At 59.9% G+C, this 26413-nt stretch overlaps 1 protein-coding gene across 1 annotated transcript; it reads right to left on the reverse strand.

The window, feature by feature from the left end:
- Positions 1-5605: 5605 nt before the first annotated feature.
- TACC1 (transforming acidic coiled-coil containing protein 1) lies at positions 5606-25146 on the reverse strand (the record flags this gene model as incomplete). Its single annotated transcript, XM_083880442.1, has 13 exons — positions 5606-7341; positions 7840-7960; positions 8541-8647; positions 8874-9034; positions 9123-9166; positions 9769-9845; positions 9976-10098; positions 11986-12041; positions 13837-14035; positions 14279-14339; positions 17612-18638; positions 24239-24345; positions 24968-25146. 13 exons carry the CDS (start codon positions 25144-25146, stop codon positions 7273-7275), a joined length of 2331 nt encoding a protein of 776 aa, XP_083736568.1. The 3' UTR covers positions 5606-7272.
- Between the last annotated feature and the right edge of the window lie 1267 nt (positions 25147-26413).

The raw sequence follows: 26413 nt of genomic DNA on the forward strand, positions 1-26413 counted from the left end.
CAGCAGAGCTTTGAGCTGCAGCCCCAGAGCCCAGAGCACCTCACATCTCCCCCTGTCCTCACAGCCACAGACACGCCCTGCACAGCCCAGCCTGGGCTGGCACAAAGCAGCCCCAAAGCCGCTGGAGCGGCGGGGAGGGGGCGAGTCTGCGCTGGGGTCCCGGGCTGTGCCCAGCAGAGCCCCCGGGGCGGCCCCACAAGCCAAACCCGCTGGGTTCGCTGAGTTCTCTCGCGGGTTTGGGTTTCCCTGGCAATGAGAGGCTGCGAGCGCGGGGCTCAAGGGCTGCGTTTATTGATTGGGGTGGGGGCGAGGGGGCACTTCCCACTGAGAGCATCCCTGCCTGCATCCCCGGCCTGGAGCATCCCCGGCCTGGAGCATCCCCGGCCTGGAGCATCCCTGGCCTGGAGCATCCCTGACCTGGAGCATCCCCGGCCTGGAGCATCCCTGACCTGGAGCATCCCTGACCTGGAGCATCCCCGGCCTGGAGCATCCCCAGCCTGGAGCATCCCCGGCCCGGAGCATCCCTGGCCCGGAGCATCCCCAGCCTGGAGCATCCCTGACCTGGAGCATCCCCGGCCTGGAGCATCCCCGGCCTGGAGCATCCCCAGCCTGGAGCATCCCTGACCTGGAGCATCCCCGGCCTGGAGCATCCCCGGCCTGGAGCATCCCCAGCCTAGAGCATCCCCGGCCTGGAGCATCCCTGACCTGGAGCATCCCCAGCCTAGAGCATCCCCGGCCTGGAGCATCCCCGGCCCGGAGCATCCCCGGCCCGGAGCATCCCCGGCCACATCCCCACCTGCATCCCCGGCCCGGAGCATCCCTGCCCGCATCCCTGGCCCGGAACACCCACACCCGCACCCCCGGCCCGCAGCAGCCCGACCCCAAGCACGGAGGCTCAGAGCCAGCCCAGCAGCAGCGTCCCGGCCAGAGCAGCGGCCAGCAGGGCGGGCAGGGCTGGCGGGGCGGGCGCGGTGCCCCCAGCCCCGTTCCGGGAGCCCCGGCCCGCGGGCCCGTTACAATCGTCGCTGAAGCAGCAGCGCACCGAGGCCCCGCCGGAGCCGCCGCGACGCGCCTGGTCACAGAAGGACTTGTAGGAGCAGGACTTGATGACGGTGTCTGCAAGGAAAGGCAACGCCACACGGGGGTCAGGCCCGGGAAACGGGGGTTCACCGGTAGGGGGGAGGAAATCCTGGGTCCCCCTGCACGGTGGGGCACGGCATTAGAGGATCTCTCTCCTGGCCACAAGAAGGAGCCACCTCCTGCACCTACTGCACCTCCTGCTTCTCCTGGCCCTCCCCGGCCCCTCTGGCACCTCCCAAGACCCTACAGCCCTATCCCCTTCCCCTGGAGCCCCCAGCCCGGCCCCCCTTCCCCTGGAGCCCCCAGCCCCCCCAGCCTGGTGCCCCCAGCCCTATCCCTCTTCCCCTGGAGCCCCCAGCCCGGCCCCCCCAGCCCGGCCCCCCTTCCCCTGGAGCCCCCGGCCCCCCAGCCCGGCCCCCCAGCCTGGTGCCCCCAGCCCTATCCCTCTTCCCCTGGAGCCCTCAGCCCGGCCCCCCCAGCCCGGCCCCCCTTCCCCTGGAGCCCCCGGCCCCCCCAGCCCGGTGCCCCCAGCCCAGCCCAAGGCGCTCACTGGGGCCGGTGATGGTGGCACAGGCGTCAGAGAACTGCGGGCAGCTGTGCGATCCCTGCTGGTTGCACTCGTTCTCGTTGGATGCGACACATTTGTGGCATTTCAGTGCTTTACCTGGGCGGGGAGGAGGAGGAGGAGGAGGAGGAGTGAGAGGGACGGCAATGCCCCGTCCCAGAGCCCCCAGGGCCCCGGCAGGCTGAGGGTCTGCACAGACCCCGCTGACCCCCAGCCCGGGGGCACAGGGGGGGTTTGGCACCAGGCAGAGCTGGGCCATGAGCAGACACTGCCGTGGAATGCAGCAGGGGGCAGGATGGGGCCTCACCTGTCCACAAAACTAATGCAAAACTCTTCCAGGTGTGACCCAAAGTGAGGAGAGCTAAACCTGGCAGGGGAGCTCTGCCCTGCAAAGACTCCCTGGGAGTCCTGGAATCCCTTTTACAGTAAAAATAGGGGGATATAATATTTCAAACCCATCCTGGATCTTTGTCTTCTCGTGCCAGATTTAATTGTAATAAATATTTTGAGAGAGAGAAGGGGGAATCCACCCAACTAGTGGGAGCAGCTCCCACATTCTGCACTGCTGGGGACAAGGATGGTGACGGGCAGCAGAGGGCCAGGCAGAATGTGAGCCGGGGGGGATGAACCATCTCCAGATCGTCCCTACAGCAGCCCCCAGGCAGGTCAGACAGCAGCCAGCCCCTCCCTCAGCGAGAGCTGTGTGACCCCTCAGAGCACACACACCCCAGAAAATCCCAAACTGAAGATCCTGCTGCTGGCTGAAATGAGGAATGCTGGGTTTGGATGGGTCTGGGTAAATCAGCGCTGGTGTTGAAGTGAAACTCGGCAGAGCCCTCTGGTGGCTGCGGGGCGGCTCCTGCCCAGAGCCTCCACCTTCATCCCCGGGAGAGAAACCCGGGAATGGGAAAAATGCGGATTTCACATCCCGGTAAGCGCCGTCCATTAACCCACAATGACCCAGCTCCTGCTGCTGGGCTGTGTCGTGTCTCCTTTGCTGTTCCCCACAGCCTTTCATCTGCCCTGAGCTAAAATTACACTCACGTTCCTCTTGCCTTGGTCCAAAGATCCTGAAACGTCTAGAGCTGCCCCTTCTCCATGGCATTGCTCTGAGCAGTGCAACCCTAACCCTGACCCTGACCCTGACCCTAACCCTTACCCTAACCCTAACCCTAACCCTAACCCTAACCCTTAACCCTAACCTTAACAACTCTAACCCTAACCCTAACCCTAACCCCCTAAAACTAACCCTAACCCAAACCCTAACCACCCTAACCCTAACCCTAACCCTAACCACCCTAACCCTAACCCTAACCCTAACCCTAACCTTAACCCTAACCCTAACCCTAACCCTGACCCTAACCCTAACCCTAACCACCCTAACCCTAAACCTAACCCTAAACCTAACCCTAACTCTAACCCTAAACCTAACCACCCTAACCCTAACCCTAACCCTAACCTTAACCCTAACCCTAACCCTAAACCTAACCCTAACCCTTACCCTAACCCTAACTACTCTAACCCTAACCCTGACCCTAACCCTGACCCTGACCCTAACCTCCTAACCCTAACCCTAATCCTGACCCTAACCCTGACCTTGACCCTAACCCTAACCCCCTAACCCTAACCCTAACCCTCTTGCCTTTTTCAGTGGCTTTTTTTGGTCATGCCTTCGAGGGGCCAAGTTTTAGCAGGGGAACACAGCTCTGAGCAAGAGAGGCTGCGGGGGTTTGGCTCAGGAGCCTCCACTGAAGGAGACCCAGAGACTCTGGTCCCTGCTGGGGACTTTGGGCTTTGTGCCAGTGGCAGAGAGCCAAGGGACAGGGGGCTTCTCCTGGTGGTGCTCAGAGGAGAAATCCACCCTCCTCCCCTCCCAAAAATGATGATTTTCCTGCAGGGGTGGGAGCAGCAGGGGCAGGGGAGCAGAGCAGGCTGCAGCAGGGGACAGGGATGGGGTAGCAGCAAGCACAGGAGCGGCTACAGCCATTCCCCCACCTGCAGCCAAGGGACACTTACTGTCTCCAGCCAGGGACGTGAGGATGGCCAGGGCCAGCAGGGTCCTCAGGGCAGGCATCCTCAGCAGTGAGCACTCCAGGGGATGCAGCTGCAGTTTTGTCTTAAGGTCTTACAGATAATCTGCTTGGGTGAGTGCCCGGGGGGGGATAATGCCATCTGAGCTGGGGGACAGGACACAGCTCCCCAAGGGCGTGGGCTGGGCTGTGGCAGTGGGGCTGAGCAGTGCATGGGGGATGATGGATGGGCTGGGGTCTCCTCCCCACCCTGCTCTGGGAACCATCTCTGGGCACAGAATCTTGTGGTGGCTTTCAAAGATCTTCATCAAGCCCACCTGCTCCATCCAGAGAAAAACCCTTTTTTTTGTCACAAGGAGCAGCCAAGCTGGGAAAAACCCCTCCAGATTTTCCAACCCACCAAAAGAGAAGTGCAGGAAAACAACTGAAAACCCCTGCAGGGCTGGGAGCCCAGTGGAACCAGCACCCCCCAGAAGTGGCTCCATCCTCCCAGAAGGATTTACCCAAGGCCACAGAGGGTTCTCAGGGATTAGGCCAAGGATTCTCCTGCCTGATTCTCTCCTGCTGCTGCCTCAGCTCTTCCTGCTGTCTGAGGCTTAGAACCATCACAGTGTGGTGGGAGTGGTGGGAGTCACGGGGCCAGAAAAGTCATCCCAGGTCTGAATTTCAGAGCTCAGAAATGCAGATTTCAGGAGCAGATGATAACTGTACTTATTGAAACCAACTGCCATGTAAATCCCATTAATAAAGACAAGGCAGAACACGACCCACTCTGGAAGGTAAAGCCAACCCCTCCAAAAACTCTTCACCAACCTCACAAACACCAGGAAAACTTTCAAGAGTGATAAACACAGTTTTTACTCAGGCAATGAAACATGGAAAAAAAAATATATTAGTAATCATTATAATAATCTCATTTGTGTGAGTATAACTCTTACAAATATTTACCTGACATAGAAAAGGGAAATTATCATACATATAAAAGGGATGGCGATGGCAGTTACACACGTGGCTGGAAGCTGAGGGGTAGGAGACAATGCAGAGGAAGTTCCTGCCTGGGGGAGGCCACACTGGAGGCACAGGGGGAAGAGATCAGTAGTTGGGGTTACTGGTTGGCACTTGGTTACAGACAGATCTGCTGGCAAACACACACTGCAAACAGCAAACACAGCAGCCAGGGGCAGGGCCCACTGCTGCCACAAAGGGCATTTAAAGTCTACTGCAAGGACCAGGGGACAAACACACCCAGCTGTGACACCAGGCACAGGGACCTGCCCTTCCCTGCACCAGCCACAGGGACACCTTCACCTCAGAGTGCAGCACAGGGGAGTGCAGCCATCCTGCCCGTTGGCAAACACACCTTTTATTTTATACATCTCTACCCACTCTATGTGTATTTATATATATATATGTAACTATAACCATATTATAGTTAATAAATCATTCCGTAGGAATCTTCTTTGCCCAGGCTGGGGTGCATGCAGAGCAGACAGGCACAGGAACACGGTGGCACTGGCTGAGGGGAGGCAGGACAGGGTGACACTGGGGACAGCAGGGACACCAGGGATGGAGGACTGTGGGTTAGCACAGTGCTTTTGCAGACAGCCCACAGGGGGAAAGTTGCAGCAGTGACTGCTGTGTGCAGCTCAGGGGTCTGGGGAAGTGGTGAAATCTAAAACTTCTGCAATTCTCTGTCAGCTCCGAGGGCCAGAGCAGCGCCCCGAGGAGAGACTGATCTCAGAGTGTCTCACCTTGAGCCAGGACAGCACGAGAGCATCAGGGCCCTGGGCACAGGAGAAGGCTGAGGGCTGCCACAGCCCCCACCTGGGGCCTGCCCCCCTCACCTGGGGCCTGCCCCCCCACCTGGGACCTGCCTCCCTCACCTGGGACCTGCCCCCCACACCTGGGACCTGCCCCCCTCACCTGGGCTCACCAGCCCCACATGGGCACCGTGGGCAGGACAGTGCCCTGGTGCCCCAAACCAGAAACCAGCCTGTCACCACCTCTGAGAGGTTATGCAATGCTGCACTCAGCTTCCTCAAGAGGAAAAAACCAACTGGCCAAAAAAATCTCTGGGTCTCAGGGGTTTGCTTTTACCTGCACAGGCTCCCAAAGGGGAACAGAAACTCCTTGTTGATCATTTGACTGAAGCTTTTTCACCAGCCCAACAGGGGGACACGTGGGGAGGTCAAAGGGGTTAAAAAGAGAGGGGGAAAAAGGGTTTTTCTTTTCTGTCAACTGTGCAAAGGGTGAATATCCAGCACAAGCAACAGGTGCACTGCTTTGAGGGGTGTCAGCCACTGTGACCAGTCAGTCACTGGGATAACTGGGGGAGAACAGGCTGTGCTGGGGCAGGCTGCTGGCACCTTTCCTTAAGTGTAGAATAAACTCTTTATATATTATAGAACTAATAAAATATAATCAATGTATGGCTCTGGCTTAAACAGGTGTTTGCTCTGCACCCTCAACACAGGGAATTAGAAAATAGAAGGAAAAAGAGCTCAATTCTGTTACAAAAAGGTAGCAGCAAAAAGGTTTGTGAAAGTGTTCAACGGGCTGGGCAGGAAACAGTCCAAGCTGCAAGTATTTCCCTTATTTCACACCTATCCACTCAAGGCAGAGAATCCCCCACCCCTGCAGCTGCTGCAGTACCCACGAGGCAGCTCAGGGCTCACTTCCTTCCTCCTGCAGCCTCTGAAATGGGGCCCTGATCTCACCGTGGCACAGGGAGTCACCAGCCCTGGCTCTGCTCGTGCCCAGCTCCAGGTCCCCCGGGCACTGCAGGGCCAGGGCCACAGGCAGGGTGGCCACAGGGAGCATGGACAGGCAGTCCCAGCTCTCCAACACCTCCCCTGCTTGTCAAACACCTCTTGGTGCAGAAACCTCCTGCCTGCCCTCACCTGGACCCTCCCCTGAGAGGACTGAAGTTCCTGCAGGTTCTGGGATTGTTTCAGTGCTCTGGGGGAACGAGTCGTGCTTTGTGTCAGCCCTGACTGGAAGGAGTGAGCAGAGAGCCCACGTGCCCATAAATGCCCATAAAGTGCACGAATGCAGAGATGTCAGCTCCCTTCCTGTGAGGCTGGCACAGCCAGGGACAGGGAGATGCTGTGCTGTGCTTCACCCCCAAACCAGAGAGCAGCCACCCCAGTGCCAGGACCCTCCCCAGTGCAAGAGCCAGCAGGTCCATCCCTGTCACCACCCACACCCCAGGGCTGGACCCACCCCGTGGCTGGACCTGGGAGGACACAAAGTGACAGAGATTGTGGTGAGGACACAACCCAAGCAAGGGGGACAGAGCCCAGGGTGTCTGTCACCTCCCACCTGAGAGGTGGCACTGGTGCAGAGGGACAGTGAGGGAGGGACACCCAGGCCCAGGCTGACCAGGGCACAGCCTGGCTGCAGGATCCCAGCCTGGGGCTGTGGGAAGCAGACAGGGACAGTGAGGGGAGCGGCTCTGCTCAGGAGCCACAGGCCCAGCAGCCAGGCAGGGCAGCTGGACACTGAGCTTTTCTGCAGGGACTCCGGGGCTAAGGCAAGGTGCTCAACGTCACGAGAAAAGCAGCCAAGTGCAGAGTGCTGGGCGAGGGGTGCTGGGGCTCAGTCTGACTTTCCCAGTTTGGCTATCAGCTCGTCGCAGATCTTGGTCAGCTCCTCAATCTCCTGGTTCTGGAAGAAAAGCAGATCTTGGGGAGGGAGCCCTGTGGTGGCACAGGTGGGGGGTGACACCTGGGTAACCCATCTGCCATCAAGCACGAGTGGGAAAGGGCAGGCAGCTCCTACAGCTGCCCCTGGGGAGCTGCTCTGTGAGTCCAGGCACCGTGTGGAGCCCTGTGCTCACCCCTCCTCATCCCAGTCTGACCTCGGGGCTGCTGAGATCTGCACCAACCCAGCCCCAGCCCACAGCTCTGCAAACAGGCACAGGTAAGCCAGAAATGCCCATCCTGCCCAAAAAATCCACACCAACCCCATAAAACACAAAAAAAAAAAAACCAAGAAAACAAAACAAAACAAAAATACCCCAAAAACCAATCCCACAAAACACCTTCTGGACCAAAAATCTGGAGGACGCATCTGGCATCAAGAGGATGCTCAGGGCAGCAGCAGGAACTGCTGGTGGAGAGGGTCAGGGTTAGGAATAGGGTTATCCTGGGGCAGGTGAGTTACCTTCTGCTGCAGGGTCCTCTCCAGGGACTCCACCTTCATCTGCTCCTTGCGCAGCCCCGCGTGCAGCGCCGCGCTCTCCGCCTTGGCCTTGGTGCGCACCTGGGCGATCTCCTCGTTGGCCCTGGGGCAGGACAGAGGGGCCAGTGGCCAGCTCAGGCCAGGGCCAGGCCAGGCCGGAGCACCAGGCACGGCCACGGGCCATGCAGCAAGTGCAGAGCCTGGCTCTGCTCGCCCGGGTACAGCAGAGGGGGTTTGCCCAGGTGGGAATTGGGTGGAATTGGGTTAATGCAGCTCCTCCGAGCCCCTCTAGGGAACTCTGCTCTTTCAGGGCCGAGCTGAACCAGCTCAGCACTCACTTCACTCAGGGTTACGTGTGCTGGGGAGCTCCTGCTCATCAGCTGAGCCCCAGGGCTGTGCAGCCCCATCATGTACCACAGACATGAGCACTCTGAAAGATGGGAACTCGGTAAGTGACCATAAATACACCGTGAACCTCAGATTCCCCATTAAAAAATAAATAGGCAGAGATCAGAGAATGCACTCAGGGGTTTGCTCTGCCTCGCTTAGAGACGCTGGAGCCTGAGGTTGTAAAATGCAGCTTTTCACATCATTCAGCTCCTGCCTTCCAGCCTCTGGAAAGCAAATGAAGCCACTTCCCTACAAGGTCTTGAAGCACCCAGCAATCTCATGCATGACCTTACTTGTCTAATTTTTCTTCTGCGTGGACTTTGAGGGCCTGGTACCGCTGTTCCTCTTGTTTGACACGGGTTAGATAATCTTGAGCACATTTCTTCAGAGCTTCTTCATTCTGGAAAAGAAAGTACATCCACCTGCATTGGGACTGGGCACGAAGACATTGCTCTGGCAGGATGAGAGATACCGGTCTGAGTGTAAGAAAAAGGGGTTTAATAAAAGCCAATTTCTGCTTTATGCTGAAGCCCCATATCCAGCTCAGAAACGTGGAATGTGACTGCACAGGAGCCCCGTGCCAGGGACCAGAGCTGCAGGGAGAAAGGGCAAACCAAGATAAGAACCTTCTTAAATCCTTCCAAGACGCCCTTCAGGTTTTCGTATCTCCTGAACAGATCTGACAGGGACCTTTCCACCGAGTTCAGGTCTGCCAGAGCCTGGTCCTTTTCCATGGTGAGCTGCTGCAGGTTCTTCTGAGAGGTCATGTTTGTCCTCTGCTCATCCTCTGGGACGGAGAACAAACAACAGGGACACAGTGACTGGGCTGTGGCAGCTCCCTGCCCCACACACCTGGCCAGGGGACAGCACCTTACCTATCATCTGGGCAATGGTCTTTTCGTACTCAGCCACGATTTTCCTAGAAGGAAAAAAAAAAAAAAAAGAGGTGAGAGGGCACTGATTTTGGGGAATGCACCTCCAGCTGTGCTGGCAACAATCTGCCCCACAGGAGGCCCTGTTGGCCCTTGCCCTGTCACCACTGCAGCCCCACAGGAGCACAGGGACAAGGCCCAGATGTTGGGGCTGCAGCACAGATGTTGGGGTTACACCCCAGATGTTGGGGCTACACTCCAGATGTTGGAGTTACACCACAGATGTTGGCGTTATACCCCAGATGTTGGGGCTGCATCCCAGATGTTGGGGCTATACCACAGATATTTGGGTTACACCAGAGATGTTGGGGCTGCACCCCAGATATTGGGGCTACATCCCAGGTGTTGGGGCTACACCCCAGATGTTGGGGCTGCTTCAGGCCAAACCCCACCCTGCCCCTGGGGCTGGCACAGCTCACGGGGTTTTATTTCTGCAGCAAAGAACGAGCAGACCTGACACAGCAGCAGCACCAAGAGAAATCTGTGCCCACCTCACCCAGTGAGGCTGACCCGTGTCAGTGACCCCTCACATCCTCCCCCTGCCCGGGGCACGGAGCCCTGCAGGGACAGACAGACAGACAGCTCCTACCTCATCTCCAGCACCTCCTGCCGGCTCTCCTCGTATTTCTTCTTCCACTCGTTGGCCTCGATCTCCTTGGTGATTATCTGGGTGGCAGCAGACACGGGACCCTTGGGATGTGCCCTGAGGGGTCTCCCCTGCCTGTCCCACCCCCCCAGGCACAGCAGAGCACAGGGAGGGGCAGCCCCGGGGCACAGGGACACCCCAGGCTGTTACCTCCTCTCTGATGAGCGTGAGCACGGCCGCCTTCTCGGACTCGCTGAGGCAGATCCCGGCCAGGGGACTGTCACTGCTGCTCACACTGGGGCACTTTTCCATGGAGCACAGCCCGGGATTGTCCTGCGGGAATGACCCAGCTGCGAGGTTGGGGAGGTTTGTTTTCACCCACCTCCCCTCTTTGGAGTGCTCTCCCCTGTTTTATCACCGTCTGCTCCTGTGCTGAATTTCCCTTGCTGCACACACAGAGCCCAGAGCCTGCACCTGGCACCTGGCAGGGCTTGTGTGAGGTTTTAGTGCCTTCCCTTGCCAGGAGCCAGCAATTGGACATCCAGGAGCTGCCCCAGGAGGCAACATCCCAAAAGGGAGACCCCACTGAGGGCCCATTTCAGAGAGAGAAGACCCAGCTCCAAGCACAGACGTGCTCACATCCAACTTATCCCATGGCTGGTTTAACAATATCCCCATCCTGGAGGGTCTCTGGTGCCTGTGAGCCACAGGCAGGGGTGGTCTCTGAAGGTCTGGTTGTCCCCTCCCAGTCTGGTGGGGACACCACTGCAGCTGACAGACTCAAATTGCTGCTGGCAGCTGCAGGGACATTTCCTGGGCCTTGCTGATCACCCAAACGCCCAAGGAAGGTGTGGGGGAAGCAGATGTCACCACTCTGCAGAGCACAGGGGACAGCCCCACTCAGCCCTGAGGGTGTCCAGGAGAGCTCTGCAATAGGAGATTCTCACACAGAGATCCTGGTACCCTCCTGCTGCTATTTTGGTGCCTCTGCAAGGACTGGGGTGGTTGTACCCCCACTGTTCACTGCCTCCCTCTCCCAAAGCCCATCTCCCGTGCTCTGCCTGTGCCGCAGCCACAGAGACCAACTGGGGGAAGGCTCAGCCTGGTGCTGACACAGCCTGTTCCTCCTTTCATCCCCCAGACCAGCGACAGCCAGGCAGCATCTCCTTGAGAACGGCTGCCAGGCCATAAATAGAGAAGTGCTGGGAGGAAGGAGGCAGCCTGCTCCTCACGGGCTGGAAACGAGAGCACTGGAGCACTTCTGCCCTCCCCTCCTCCCCGGGGCCTCCTCAGCTGCTGCTCAGTTCAGGCTCCCAAGCCCTTCACAGCCCCCACAGCTCTGCTGCAGCCCTGGCCAGAGGTGGGAGCCACCCCCGGGGCAGGTTTGGGGCTGGGCACCCCAACTCTGGTGCCCACCTGAGCACCTTAACAGGTACCTTTGGGGTGACACCTGCAGGTGCCTTTGGGGTGACACTGGCAGGTCTCTTTGGGGTGACACCTGGAGACACCTCTGGGGTGACACCAGCAGGTCCCTTTGGGGTGACACCAGCCTGCCCACAGGACCAGAGCCTGCCCAGGCTCTCCTGGGCACTGAACAAAAGGTTTGTCTCACATCCTTGTGGGGCTCAGCCCAGTTAAATCTGTCTCAGAGAAGTTGGTTTTGCTGATGCTGCTAATCTCACTGTCATCTGCTCGTCAACTCAAGCAGCTTGAGGGGCTGCTGAGCTGGCACAGGGTGCCCCCCACAGCAGAGGGGTCCTGGGGCTCCTCGGGGCGTGTCAGGGGTGTCCCAGCACAGTGGGGCTGCTCTGGGGTGCCAGGGTCAGTGCCCCCCATCCCTGCTGTCCCTTCCTGAGAGCAGGACTGAGCACCCCTGAGAAGGCACCAAAGGGCCACCAGAGCCAGCCCTGGGCACTCCACGTGAGCCACAACCCGTGCCCAGCAGCTCATCCCCTCCCCGTGGTCTGCTCTGCCCTCTCCCTGTCCTTCAGCCACTTCTCCAGTGGCTCTGCCCTGCTCTGCCTGTCCCCAGCATCTCCCCCTCCTCCCTCCCTCCCTCCCCCAGCCCAGCGCCCACCCAGGAGGGATCAGTCTCTGCCAGGCTCCTCCAGGCCTGCTGGGAAATCTCGGCTATTTTTATCAAGTCCCTGCGTGGGCTTGTCAAGAATTTTACCTCCCAAAGAAACTCGTTTCAGAAAGGAAGAAGCGAGAGGCACTCACAGGGAAGATGCCAGGCCCTCCCTTTTCTGTCTGCTTGCAGATCTCCTTTTCAAAACCTAAAGACAACGAAACACAACCTTTAATTGATTTGGAAGCAGCACCCTGGGCACAAATCCGCAGATTTTCTGAGACATGGGAGGGCACCTCTGAGCCCCTCCATCCCCTGAGCCTTTGCCCCCAGCTCTTGCATGGAATAATTTTAGTGGGAAAAGCTCTCTAAGACCACCGAGTCCCCAGCGGTGCTCAGGTCACCATTAAACCCTGTCCCCAGGTGCCACAGCTGCACCCTGCCAGCCTCCCTGGAGTGGAACCAACACTCCCCTCTGGTGGCAGTTCAGCCGTGCCCGTGTCCCCAGGGCTGCCACCCTGAGGCCGCAGCAGCTGAGGGGGAGGAAGATGCTCAGGACGTTCTGCTCTTTGGCAGGACGCTGGGACAGACCAGCTGCTCAGGATATTCCAAAGAGCACAGGCATCAGCCAATCTCAGCACCCCCAAAGGACCTGCCACATGGGCCCTGCTGTTCTTAGCAGCAGAGAGGAGATAAAAAACCATTTCCCTGGATCTGCAAGGTGTGGGACCCCCTGACCTGTGGGACACTCTGTCCCCAGGACCCCCTGCCCTGCAGGAGGGACACCCTGACCTGTGGGACACTCCGCCCCCCAGGACCCCCTGCCCTGCAGGAGGGACACCCTGACCTGTGGGACACCCTGCCCTGCAGGAGGGACACTCTTTGCCCCCCAGGAACCCCTGCCCTGCAGTGGGACACCCTGACCTGTGGGACACTCTGCCCCCAGGACCCCCTGACCTGTGGGACACTCTGCCCCCCAGGACCCCCTGCCCTGCAGGAGGGACCTCCTGACCTGTGGGACACTCTGCCTCCCGTGGCATGAGGGGTGATTTATGGGCCACACTGACACAACTGCAGACATGATCCATGTGCTCACCAGGCAGAGAACAGTGTATTTAGAGGAAGGACCTGATGTAACACTGGTGACTGCAGACTACCCATGTTTCCCTCCATTTATCCCAGTGCCAGCAGCCTCACCCTCAGCTCCCACCCCAACTCTGCAGAGAGCACCAAGCCCCAGCACCTGCCCGGCCCTCTGAGAGCAGCAGCAATAAATGAACCCTCCCAGCCTCTCCCCTGACTGTCAGATTTTCCTCCTCGAGGACAAAGGACCATTCTCCATGGAGCTGGCAGCCCAGCACAGCCACGGGAGAAATGATTAATGAGCCCCTGCAGAGGGGAGGGCTGCAAACCCCCCGTGGTGATCTCTCCTGCTTTGCACCTAGGACTTGGCTATTGATGAAATGCCATGTTGCCTGGCTTTTAATTGTTTTGTAATGGCTTGGTCAGAGAGGCTAATTACGTGGGGAACTGACAGCACAATTCCACCAGGAGCAATAATTGGTGTCTCTGTGAGCATTGCTGAGATCTCCATCAGCCACAGCCCCTGTGCCAGGACAGCAAGCCCTGCCAGCTCTGCTCCAGGCACAGGCTCTGAGCAGGGGCTCTGCAGCCCAGGAGTCAGGGCAGGATGCTCTGAGAGCTGGACAATTGTTGTGCTCAGCTCCAGGCTCAGCAGTGAGCAGTGGGGTCACTGTGGGGAGAGTGCTCTGCACCCAAATAAACACAGCCTGGACCATCGTTTTCCATCCTGCAAATAGTGCAGGAAAGCAACGGGAGGTTCCATTAAAACCTGCAGCAGCCTTTAGCCCTGTCAGGGTCAATAAACTCTGATGAGGCTGAGCTGCCCCAACAGCACCAGTTCCCTGCTGGAGGCTGCAGAGGCTCCCTGGGTGCAGCCACAGCACATTCCCAGGGCTGAGGGCAGCTGGGATGTTCCTCACCTGCCTCTGGCCTGTGCTTTGCTGCTGATGTGGGGATGTTGGAGCACTCAAAGTACTCCAGGTCATCCTCTGGCTCAGCCTTCTTCTCCAGCCCGGGTGGTTTCTGCAGGGAGGTGGTGGAGGCCAACTTCTCCTCATCAGTGGCACGTCCATCCCGATTTGTGATGTCTGGGATTTCTGAGATCAGCACTCCCTCATCCTGCAGGATCAAAGCATGAAGTTAAACAAAATCTGCAGGGACCAGGCCACCAGGTGAGCTGCTGGATGCTGCATGGAAAGCATGGAAGGCTTAAAATCCACTGGTGAGCTGCTCCCCAGCAGCCCCCCTCCCTCCCTGCCCAGAGGGAAGATTCTGGCTGAAGCTCAGCCAGCCCAGCTCTCCCCACCACCATTCCACCATCCCTGTGCCCAGCCCACAGCTCTGGGGTGAGATTCCCCCTACCTGAGTGCTGGTGTCCAGGACCAGGGGCTGGGCCTCGTGCTGCTTCACCTTGCAGCCGCTCCTGCAGGAGAGAGAAGAGCAGCTGAGGGGGGTCCAGGGGCAGCGAGGGGGACGTGGGGGACAAGAGACAGCCCAAGCAGGGGGAGGCAGGCCCAGCACCAGCACCAGCGTTGCACCCACCACGTGCCAGCACCCCACTCACCAGTGAACACCGAGGCAGAGCAAGTTCTGGAAGGAAACAGAAGGAACAAAAGGCAAACAAAAGACACCAGTACACATCTGGGTTTGTCTGTGAGGTGTTTATTCCTCAGGAAGGTAAGGAGCAGAGCGAGGAGCCCAAGAGGCTGATGGTGAGAGAGGCAAAGGAGGATTTCCCTCGCTGTGCCCTCGCTCTGCGTGTCCAGCACAGGCACCCCAGGCTCCAGTGCACGTCCACTTTCTGCAGGAAGAACCACGTCCAGGCTGTCTCGTGCCCTGTCCCTGCAGCTGGAGGTTTGTCTGGGACTTCTCCACAGCATCCAGGTCTCCCAGGTGAGTCAGACCCTCGTGGCTGGGGGAAGGTGCTGTGCCTCCAACAAAGGCTCCACGGCACTAACGCTGTCCCCAGGAGGGGAGCCCCTCGGGTGGGGAGTGCAGCCCAAGCAGGTCTTGCAGGTGGTTCCTTTGCCCTCCAGTGAGGAGCCTGAGCCTGGAACTTGATCCCAGATTCCTGAAGACAGCCCTCCATCCACTCAGGACTGCAGGGTCCCCACACACCGGGCACAGCACAGCAATGAAGGCACAGTCCCAGGGGGAACGTGGGTGGGGCAGCACGAGCTTTTCTCCAGCATCTCACCCCCTCACACTCCACACTCAGGGATCTCCCAGGCTCACAGCATGTCTGACCCTCCAGGAAACACCTGCTGAGCAGGAACAGCTCGTGTGACAGCCCCTGCAGGGACCTGGGGAGGGATCCAGCCTCCAGGCACGGCACTCCCCACCACGGGGACACAGGCAAAGGCTGGAGCAGGCCTGCAGCGAGCTGTCCCCAGGTTTATGGCATTGCCCCCAGCCCGTGGCAGTGCCCAGCCTCCCCCCGAGCACAGCAGAGCACAGCAAGGACGAGGCACACGGAGGTTTCTCTGCCATGCACGCCTCGCTCACGTGGAAAAATCGCTCTGGACTCGTTTTCTCCCTCATTCCCTGCCACGAGCCAGTCAGACTTGTCACATCCTCACCCTCCTCTTTTCTGCTCCCTCTCCTGTGCCAGGGTTATCCCATCACCTGGCAGCTGGTTTGAGCTCCCCCCCAGCATCAAAATAACAGCTCTGGATTGCACATAAACCTGCTGCCCCTCCATCAGCTGAAGGTTTTGAGCACTTGTCCCCATCAGGAGATGCTGCAGGGTGACATGCTGCGAGGACAAGCACAGGCTGTGCCTCCAGTGCAGCTCAGCTCAGTTTAGCCCAGCTCAGCCCAGCTCAGCTCAGCCCAGCTCAGCCCAGCCCAGCTCAGCTCAGCCCAGCCCAGCTCGGCTCAGCTCAGCCCAGCTCAGCCCAGCTCAGCCCAGCCCAGCTCAGCCCAGCTCAGCCCAGCCCAGCTCAGCTCGGCTCAGCTCAGCCCAGCTCAGCTCAGCTCAGCCCAGCCCAGCTCAGCTCAGCTCAGCCCAGCCCAGCTCAGCTCAGCTCAGCCCAGCCCAGCCCAGCCCAGCCCAACCCAGCTCAGCTCAGCCCAGCTCAGCCCAGCTCAGCCCAGCCCAGCTCAGCTCAGCTCAGCTCAGCTCAGCTCAGCCCAGCCCAGCTCAGCCCAGCTCAGCTCAGCTCAGCTCAGCTCAGCTCAGCCCAGCCCAGCTCAGCTCAGCCCAGCCCAGCTCAGCTCAGCCCAGCCCAGCTCAGCTCAGCTCAGCTCAGCTCAGCTCAGCCCAGCTCAGCTCAGCTCAGCCCAGCTCAGCTCAGCCCAGCTCAGCTCTCCTCTCCTCCTCTCCCTCACTCCCAGACACTCACCCAGGCCAGGCCAGGCCACCCTGGGGACCCCCCCAAGGGCTGGGACACAAACCAGACGGCAGAGAGCACAAGTCAAAGGGCAGAAGGAGCCAGCATGCCATGGAGACCAGTGGGGCAGCAACACACCCAGAGAGAGGACAAAAACAGCAAAGGAAAAGAAAAGGAATACAGGAGAGAGTACTTACAACAGAAAACAGAGAAATTTCACTTGCTCAGTGGTCCTGATGCACCAAAAGCACGGACAGGGAGAGAGAGAGAGACAGACAGATGGAGAGAAGAAGAGTGTGTGAAAAGACCTGGGTGTTAACTCTGCTCTGGAGAAGCACGGGGAAGTGTCTGGCTCTGTCTTTGGGAAGGCACACACAGCACATCCTCATCCTGCATTTTCTATCCACAGCAGCGGGGTGAGATCCAAACACAAACCTCACTGCCAGGGCAACCTCCTGCTGCCTGTGCTGCTCCAGGGTGACAGAGAGTGAGCAGAGAATTCCCCTCTGCTTCCCCTCCCCATTCCTCTGCTCACCCACAGCCACACATGGGAGCACCAACTCTTTAAGAATTTGTATCTACTCTCTGTAAAGTATTTCCTGCACAAAAACATCCAACACAGTCTGATTTTTGCCTGTGAGGTTTTCTCTTTCTCTGTAAAAACCCACTATCTAATTTTCTCACTGGAGAATCCGGCAGCAGAGTGAGAGTCCACCTGTCCAACCTGTTCTCTTTCTCTGACACAAACCAGAAATTCAGTGGCAGCTCACGGAATGTCTCAGCTACATTTGACCAATCACACCTGCATCCAGCAGCTCCTGCATGTCCCTGCACAAGTCCAGCAAACACAGCAGCTCCAGCCTCCACCACGGGCTTCCTCTGACACCACACCTACACCTGGACCCCCGAGGGGATTCCAGAGAGGTGATCCTGCAAGTGGGTCCCAATCCAGCCTGCCCTGCTCTGCTCTGCTTTGATTGGGACTCAAGATCCAGAACTCCTGTCCCTCTCCTGCCATCCGTGGCACTGACAGGCACAGGGGGCTGCCCCTCTGCTGGGACAACAGGCAGACAAAACGGAGGCAGCAGCAGAACCTGAGGGGCAGCACAGGATTTGGGGCTCGCTCAGGAGGCACCAGGGCAGGAGCACTTCCACCACCATCACCACCATCACCATCATCAAAACCTCCATCACCGTTATCACCATCACCATCATCACCATCATCACCATCATTACCTCCATCACCTCCATCACCATCACCAGTATCATCATCACCATCACCTCCATCACCAGCAGCAGCACAGCTCTGCCCGTGGGGACACAGAGGGGCTGCAGCCCCAGCCCTGCACACACTGGCACTCACGTTATCAGCCGTGATTTGGCCTTCTTGGGGGAGTCTCTGCCTCTCAGGGCATCCTCCTGCATCTCCAGTGTCTGAGACTCCAGGATTTCATTGAGGCTGTTGTCTGCCGTGGAGCAGGAGTCGGCGTCGGTGCTGGCCAGTGTCTTGGTGGGCTTGAATGGATCCATGGAGTCAAAGTTATTGGGGTCAAACTGATAAGAGCCCTTGGGGAGAACTGGAGAACTCTGCAGCGCCGAGGTGCCATTGAGGGAGTTGAGGCTGGGGCTGTCCCAGCACGTGGGACCCAGCTGGGAGGAGCCCCGAGGTGGGGGCAGCTCTGTGGGACCCCTCTCCAAATCCTCAGCTGGTTTCTTGGGGGACTCTCTGTGTCTCTTGGGTGTCAGCTTGCTGGCTGGGATCCTGCTGCCCCTCCTGGGGGAAGCTGGCTTGGCCTCCACACTCTCTTTAACCTCTGTAAAATCAGCCCCAGGTTTTGGGACCTGCCCTGGGCCCTCCAGAGCCGGGTCCCCCCCTGGCTCAGCAGGATGGGGAAGGTGTTGTGGGGCTGCTGGGGGAGAGCTCTGCAGCTGGCAGGCCTCTGCCACAGAGGGGCTCACACTCCTGTCACGCTGCTCAGGGTCAGGCTGGTAGGATGCTTGGGTCTCCTCTGTGGCTTCATCTGTTTTCCTCCCCAGTGAAGGTGTTCTCCCTCTCCCGAGCTGCTCCTGGGCCGGGGCATCACCCCTTGGCTCCACCAGCCCCGTGCCGGTGTCTGCTGTGTCCCCTCCTGACATGAGCAGCGGGCAGGGGGCTGTGCCCACATGGGCTGGCTGGGCAGGGGGCACAGCAGTGGGGCCAGGCTCAGCCTTGCAGCCCAGCCCGGCCAAGGGCTGCATCAGGGGCGAGTTGTGGGGGTCAGTTTCCCCTTTAGCATCCAGACTGGCTTTAGGAGCTCCAATCTCTGCTTGAGCCTCATCTTCGGGGTGTTTCCCGGGCGAGCTGTCCCCGTGGGCTTCCCCTACCAGCAGGTCACCATGGCCACCTGGCTCTGAAAAGATAAAAGGAGATGGTTAAACCCTGAGCTGCAGTGCACTCCCTTCCTGAGCACTTTCTGTTCCCTCCTCACAGCTGCTCCAGGGTCGGGTTTTATGGGGGATCCCCCGACTCACAGCTCAGCTTCCCTCCTGCCAGACGACAGGGAGTCTCTGCTCACTTGGGCAGAGAGTTTAAAATTGCTGAGAAGAGTTCAGGGGTGCAGGAGACAACAGCACAAAGTGTGAACAGGGAGAGGGGGAATGGGAAGGAGCAGGAACAGGCTGCAGGAGGGACCTGGGGGTCACCCAGTGCTGGGGCTGCAGGTCTGGACTGCACCAGGCAGGAGGTGACACTCCACCTGCAGAAATCCTGCTGCAGCCACACCGGGCTCTCCACACTGCTGTCAGCATCTCCTCTGACAAATCCTGATCCATGGCTTAATCTCCAATCCTTTCCCCTCAATCCTTTTACTCTTTAATCTTTTCTTTGAAATCAAGGGATGGGGAAGATCCTTTCTCTACTGGGGCACCCAGAGCCAGGCCTGTGGCACAGGTGAGCCAAGGCACAAGAGGAAAACATGGAATTTCTCCTGCACTTCAGCCAGGGACAATTGCACAGACTCTGGGAGGAGGCAAAACAGAATGCTGGGATGGCCAGCAGCCCTCGGGGAGCCTGTGGTATCTGCAGCTTTCACAGGAACCTTTCTGGGGAGACACAGCCCAGCCAGGGCCTCCAAGGGCAGAACAGAACCAGTGCTCTCTCAAGGACCAAAGTGGTCAGAAAACCTGGGAAGAGCAGCCTGGGTGATGAAGAGCTCGTGCCCCAGCCCTGCCCTGGGACAGAGGTGGCAGCTGCAGAGGGGAGTCACCTCCAGCATCCCCCCAATTTGGCAGGGGGACACCAAGCCCCTGCCCCCACAGACCCCCATCCCTGAGCATCCAGGAGAGGTTTTTCCCATCACCAGCCATTTCCAACCAGCCCATGTGTGCTGGTAACAGAGCGAGTCACAGGCTGGCAAAGGAAAAGTGAATCAGGCAAATATCTGGCCCAGGACTGATCCAGGACGTGGAGCCAACAATCCTGACTCAGTTGATGGCTCGTGGTCGGCATAATTGATCCCCAGGATGCTAAAAGCCGTGGAAATGAATCATGAGGGTCTGTGTCCTCTCTGAGACTGCAAAAATGCTTCCTCTGACTGCAAAAAAAAAACCTCCCTCCAAGTAGAGGTTGCCTTGATGCCCCAGAAAATGCATCAGTAAACACAAATCCAGTGGATGAGTACTTGGAGTGCAGCCAGGAAACAGTCTGAGGCAGCGCCTGGCAGGCCTTCCCATCATTAGGAACCAGGAAAACCTCCTTAACAGACCCCAAAGAAAACTTTATTACACTTGCTGTGCTGCTCAGCTGTTTGAAGCCTTCCTGAGACAGCCCTGAATAGAAGAACAGACTTCAAAGTCAGGGCAAAAGGACTATTTAAGTGCATTTTGCGTTGCCAGCAGAAGGCTTGGCAGCCGCCGTTCTCACAGACATGGGCCCATCCTGGTTTCTAACCCAAGCAATGAGTAATTACTGCTGGAATAACGAGCAGTCAGCACACAAACCACCTCTCCGTGCTGTGGTGTCTGCAGGGCGGGGAGGAACGGGGCAGTGGCACATGTGGCCGTGGCTCAGATTCATTTTCCCACAAAAATCAGAAGAACCACCCACCCACCCACCCAGGTTCTCCAGTTCTGTGATTCCCTCAATTTCTGCCCCCAAGAGCAGAGCCCACCCGCCCAGCCAGTCTTAGAGCCAAGGAACTGGGATGTACTGGGAGGCACAGGCAAAAGGCAGCCCAGGTCTTGCCTGTGGTTTTGGAAACCTTTTGCAGCACAAATGTCCCTCCTGCACGCTCAGGGGGGGGTTTCCCCTACTTCCTCCCCCTCCACATTTCTCCTGCCTCCATCACAGCGCGACAGGAGCGTGTTCCTGCAGGAACAATGCACAGGATGCAGAAAACAGTGGCCTGAAGGGCCTTGGGGTGCACGGCAGGACCAAACCCTCTGTCCCAGCCCCCTCAGCTGCCCAGCCCCGGCGATTCCTCAGTGCAGCCCTGGCTCTCCCCCAGGAGCCCTCCCCAGCCCCAAGGCCAGCACTGAGCTGCCTGCAGCTCTCCCCGCTCCTGCTCTGAGCTCTCCATCACCCCCGGCTCCCCCAGCCCTGGGCAGTCACGGTGTGAGCAGCTGCCTTGGCTCCACACATCCTCCCTCTGCTCAGGGGTCCTGCCGGGGAAACCGGCCTGGCCTCCCCTCCTGCAGTGTCCCCCAGCCCTGTCTCCTGCAGTGTCCCCCAGCCTTGTCCCCTGCAGTGTCCCCCAGCCCTGTCTCCTGCAGTGTCCCCCAACCCTGTCCCCTGCAGTGTCCCCCAGCCCTGTCACCGCCCAGATCCTCCTTTGGAGCCAAAACTGAGCTGAACACTCCATGGGACCCCAGGGAAAGGCAGGACAGCAGGCACCGGGCACAGCCCTGGGAGCAGGAGCCCCAGCAGATGCTGCAGCAGCCCGGAAAGGTGACCCTGGGAGTGCCACTGCACCTCTGGCGCCGTGCCCTGTGGCGGGGACACTCCAGTCCCAGCACGGGAAGGGACTGGCAGGAGCTGCAGGCACTGCGGTGACTCCAGGTCTGTCCCAAACACACCCCAAAGCATTGGGGATGCTCCATCCCAGCAATACCCGCTTGTCCTGGCTGTGTGCGGGCTGTGAACCTGCTCCACGTCCAGGTGAGCACCTGCAGGGGATGCTACAAAGCGAAAACACAGGTTTGTTTTTTTTTTTTTTTTTTTTTTTTTTTTTTTTTTTTTTTTTTTTTTAACTTTCTAAAGAAAAGCAGGCAGGGCAGTCTGGCACCGCAGTAACAGACGCTTTGTGCCTCTGCATTGTAATTGCTTCACTCGCCTTCCTCGGGCTGGAATTAAACACAAACACCGACTCAAACAGCTTTCCATCCCTCAGACGAGTCAGGAACACTTGGCAGGGCTGCGAGGCGAAGGCCCAGCGCCTTTTCCATCATCCCACAGGCAACACCAGGGGAAGCAGCAGCGATCCCTGCCTGGCCCCCCTGTGTGTGAGTCACCCACCGCCCTGCCCCAGCACAGGATATCTGCCCCCTGCACCCGCCTCAATCGCCTGTTTTCCTCTTTTGGCTTCCCGCTCGTGTTTAGCAGCCGTTGATCTATTTTTAAATCTATTCTGTTAAGAATGAGCACAACCCGGAGCGATGCTGTAACGCACCGGAAAACACGTGTGCTGCAGCAGGGCCACCACGGCAGCCACAGCATTTGTTGTTTCTGCTCATTTCCTTGTGCAAAATATCGACTGGCAGAGGATTGGAGCGAGAATGGGACAGGATTAGTCCCACCATCCAAGGCAGAAAGAGAGACTGAGTGATCCTGAGTGGGTATAAACCCTCATCACAGCCCCCTCCAGGGCTGGATTTTTGTCCCCAAGGACAGGGCTTAACACACACAGGTCAGTTCTTGGCTGTGCGTGGAGCTGCCAGCCCTGGGGTCACAGCCAGCCCTGGGGTCACAGCCAGCACTGGGGTCACAGCCAGCCCTGGGGTCACAGCCAGCACTGGGGTCACAGCTCCTGCCATTCCTCACTCTGTTAATCCCCGAGGCAGGATGAGACTGCAGCAGACATTGCCTGCTCCTGGCTGTCCCTCAAGGCCAGGGGTTCTGCCTGCCCTCGGGCCCTGCTCTGCCCCCACAGAGCCCAGCCTGGTCCTCAGCCACTCCCCAGGGCCTGCAGCTCTCCTACTACACGGGGCTGCCTCCATCCCACTGCTGCTCCCTGGGGCACGGGCAAAATGGGGCCTTAACACAGGGATTTCACTGGTGTAACAGCCCAGGGTGCCTCTGCTCACCCCAAACCCACCCTGGGCAATCCTTTCCCTCCACCATTCCCTTCCAAACTGAAAAGACACAGGCAGAGACACAGGGGGGCAGGGAAGGGCTGGAGCCAAAAGTGGTGGCAGCGCAGTTTGGCTCTGCCAGCCCCAACATCCCACTCCCTGCCAGGCAGCACAGACAAACAGCTTTTGCTGGAGATCCTGCCCTCGTATCCAGAACACTGGGAGCTTTGTGTGCAGGAGCAGCTACTCCCTCGCTGCTCATCCCAGGACAAGGGGCACAGGGACCCACGGGAACACCCTGGAGCCTGCAGCAATGCAATCCCCTGAGCTGTGCCAGAAATCATCCTCCTACCTGCCAGGAAAGCCTTTACCTCTCCCCCCACCCCTCTTACCAGGCATTATCCCCAAAGTAAAGATCTCGCTGTCATCCCTCTTAAAAGGATTATTCCAAGAGCTGTGATTACTGGAAGCATGAACTGAGCACCCCCTCCATCAGAGCAAACAAACCCGAGTTTCCCACAGGGATGGACGAGCACAGGGATGGACGAGCACCCAGACCACCCCAAGAGCAGAACAGAACCACAGGAGATGGAGAGCCACAGCCTCCTGCTGCTGACACAGCCAGCACTGCCTGGGCTCCTGCACAGAAGGACCCACGGCCTGGATCGAGTCTGTGTTCTCTGAAACCAGCCCTGCAAAGAGTTCCCAGCTGCTGCCGTGAGCATCCAGGGAAAACACAACACTGCACATCCCTGTCCAGGGGCTGCAGCAGTGAGGGGCAAAGACAGGGCAGGGGATGCTCGGGAAGGCCTGTCCAGGACTCCCTGACCCACCACAGCCTGTCCCGGGCCTTGGAGAGGCTGCAGAGCTCCCTGGGGCTCACAAACACCACCCTGACAGTGCCCAGCCCTGCTGAGGGGAGATGGAAGGGGAGTCTCCTCCCTGCCCTGCCCTGATAACTTCCAGTGGGTTGTTGCAGCAGTGCCAGAGCTTCAAAACTTCCTCCCAGCAGCACAAAACCAGATATAAACACCAAGATCAGCCGTGGGCACCAGCACAACCCCCCGAAGAGGAGGGTACAGAGACAGGGGGGAGCTGAAGGCCACGGGCTGATGGGGAGCCACACTCAGGGGAGCAGCAGCAGCAGTGTGGGACTTATGGACAAACCTGCAAAACAGCCCAGGGTCCACCAGCACAGGAAACCCCGCACAGTTAGAGCGGATCCCCTGCAATTCCCCCAAAAAATGAGGTTTAGCAGCATCGAGTTTTTGCATCTCCAACAGCAGCTGCACAGGGAGGACACCTGGGACCCACCTCCAAGGGAAAATGGCCTGTGCAGTGAATCCCTGAGCACTGACCAGCCTGGGGGACACAAACCTGGCCCTTTGCCCCTCCTGTGCCAGAGCCGGGGGTGGGTGACACCTGAGAACGGCCCCACCAGGCAGGGGCACTCAGGGCAGCCCCGGGGCTGCAGAGAAGTGTCAGAGGAACGTTAAACTGCTAAAGTAATTAATTCCTCTCCATCAACCAGATTCCTCTCAAACAGCCCATCCCAGCCCTTTGTGGGGCGCCCAGCCCTGCCCTGGCATTTGAACTGTCCCGGCTTTAACCACCGAAAGGGTTCCGGGCATTGCTCAGAGTCAGAGGCTTCCACTCCCCGGCCCCACCCCGCCCTCCTGCCGGCGGGAGCAGGCGGTGAACACCGGTGACACTCTTTATTTACCTCCTGTCCCGGCCTCCGGCGCTCCGGGGGGCTCGCAGAACTCCTCGAGTGGCGAGCGGGTCGGTGTTTCTGCCTCAGGGGTCTCAAAATTATCAGTGGAGTCCGAGCTGCCGAGAGGGGGGGGGGGGGGGAGAGTGAGGAATTACCGCTGTCAGGGCCACCTCTGAAATCCTCCAGGGCGCCCGCACGTCCAGCCAGACCCCAGCGGGGCCGGCCGGGGGCACCGGGGCGGCCCCTCACTCCTGTCCAGTGAAGGGAGAAGGGAGAGCAGGTGGAACAGCATCATCCTGAGCGGCCCCTGAGCATCCCCAGCCCTGCCAGGGCAGGGAGGGTTCCTGCCGGGTGCTTTCCCGAGCTGAGCGCCCGGCGCGGCCTCCAAGGACACGGAGCGTCCCCCGCGGGCGGCGGGAGCGGCGGCCCCGCCCGGGGGTCCCTCCCCAGCCCCTGCAGCGCCCAGAAAGCAGCGGCCAGACCCGCCCCCCCCCCCCCAAAGCCCCCGGAGCGGTGCGGGACCCCCCGGCGGGCGGGCAGAGAGCGGCAGCGGGGGGAGGGTGGGGAGAGGCCGGGGAGCCCCAAAACCCGCAAGCCTGCAAACCCCCAAACCCCCAAACCTGCAAACCCCGCAAGCCCCACAAGCCCCGCACACCCCGCAAATCCCACAAGCCCCGCAAGCCCCGGGCGGGAGCGGGAGCGGGAGGGCGGCCAAGGGAAGGGTCGCGGGGGACTTGCCTGAAGCCGAGGGCCGAGCCCCCCGCCGGCGGCTCCCGGTCCTCCCCATCATCCTCATCCTCCTCCTCGTCCCCGGCCCCGCCGTCCCCCCGCTCGGGGCCGCCCCCGCCCCGCACGGCCGACCACGTCCAGCGGGCCCAGTGCACCGGCGAGAGGATCTGCCAGGCGCTGAACGCCATCGGCCCCGCCGCGCTCCCCGCGGGCTCAGCGCGGCCCCATCGCCCCGATCCGCCCGGCCCCGCTCGGCCCCGCTCCGCTCCGTGCCCGCCCCCGCCCCGCGCCCGCCCCCGGCACCGCCCGCCGGGAGGGGCCCAGCCCGGAGCCCCCCCGGAGCCCCCTGGAGACCCCCGGGGCCCCCTGGAGACCCCCGGAGACCCCCGGAGCCCCCCAGAGCCTCCCCCGGAGCCCCCCGGAGCCCCCCAGAGCCTCCCCCGGATCCCCCCCCGGAGCCCCCTGGAGATCCCCCGAGCCCCCTGGAGACCCCCAGATCCCCCCTCGAGCCCCCCTGGAGTCCCCCCGGAGCCCCCCCCGAGCCCCCCTCGAGCCCCCCCGGAGACCCCCCGGAGGATGGATGCGGGTTCCCCCCGTTGCCCCGTTCCCCGCCGCTCTCCTTTCCTGCGCGAACTCCCAAATCCGCCCGTTTCCCCCCAAGGCGGGGCCGGGCCCGGCGCTGTCCCCCCTCGGGACCCCCCGTGTCCCCCCGGCCCGGCACAGGGACCCCGCAGGGGGTGAGGGGACAGGGGATGGTGAAACCAGATCCCCCCGTTTATCCCGCACTGATCCGGCCGCACCTGCGCTGTCACAGACACGGATTCTTTCCACTCTGGACGTGCCGGGGAGGACCCCGGGCGGGCGGGGAACTGCCCTGGGGGGGGGGGGGCAGCTCCCGAGAATCCTCATTTCCCCCGGGAAGGGCCGGTCCCGCCGGGGAGGGTCCCCCCTCTGGGCTGGGGGATCCCAGGGCTGAGGAGCCAAAGGCGGGGCAGGGGCAGAGGGCAGGGAAACACCTGCCCCAGGGGCAGAGGGGAGGGAAACACCTGCCCCAGGGGCAGAGGGGAGGGAAACACCTGCCCTGTCCCTTTTCCAAGGAAATACCGGCCCCAGCAGCCCTGCCTGGTGCTGTGTCCTTCCCTGGCAGCAGGTCTGCTTATTTATTTCTTTATTTATTAAACTATTGTTGTTAAACAATAACACCCGGCAGTTCCCACAGGGATCGACCTCGCTGGGCTCCCCCAGGAACTTTCCCTCAGGAGCTTCTCCCCTATCGAGGGCTCCCAGTCCCGAATCCATCACCTCCCACACTGTTGCTGGAGAGAGGAGGATCCCATTTCTGACACCGTGGGGAATGTGCGGGGCCCTGGCAGGGCAGGGGCATTGAGATGGACAGTGGCAGCTCCCTGGAATCCCGACCGGGACAGGCCAGGGATGCCCTGGGAATGGCAGAGC

This window comes from Zosterops lateralis (assembly GCF_965231275.1).
Source record: "Zosterops lateralis genome assembly, chromosome: 30".
NCBI classification, from domain to species: Eukaryota; Metazoa; Chordata; class Aves; order Passeriformes; family Zosteropidae; genus Zosterops; species Zosterops lateralis.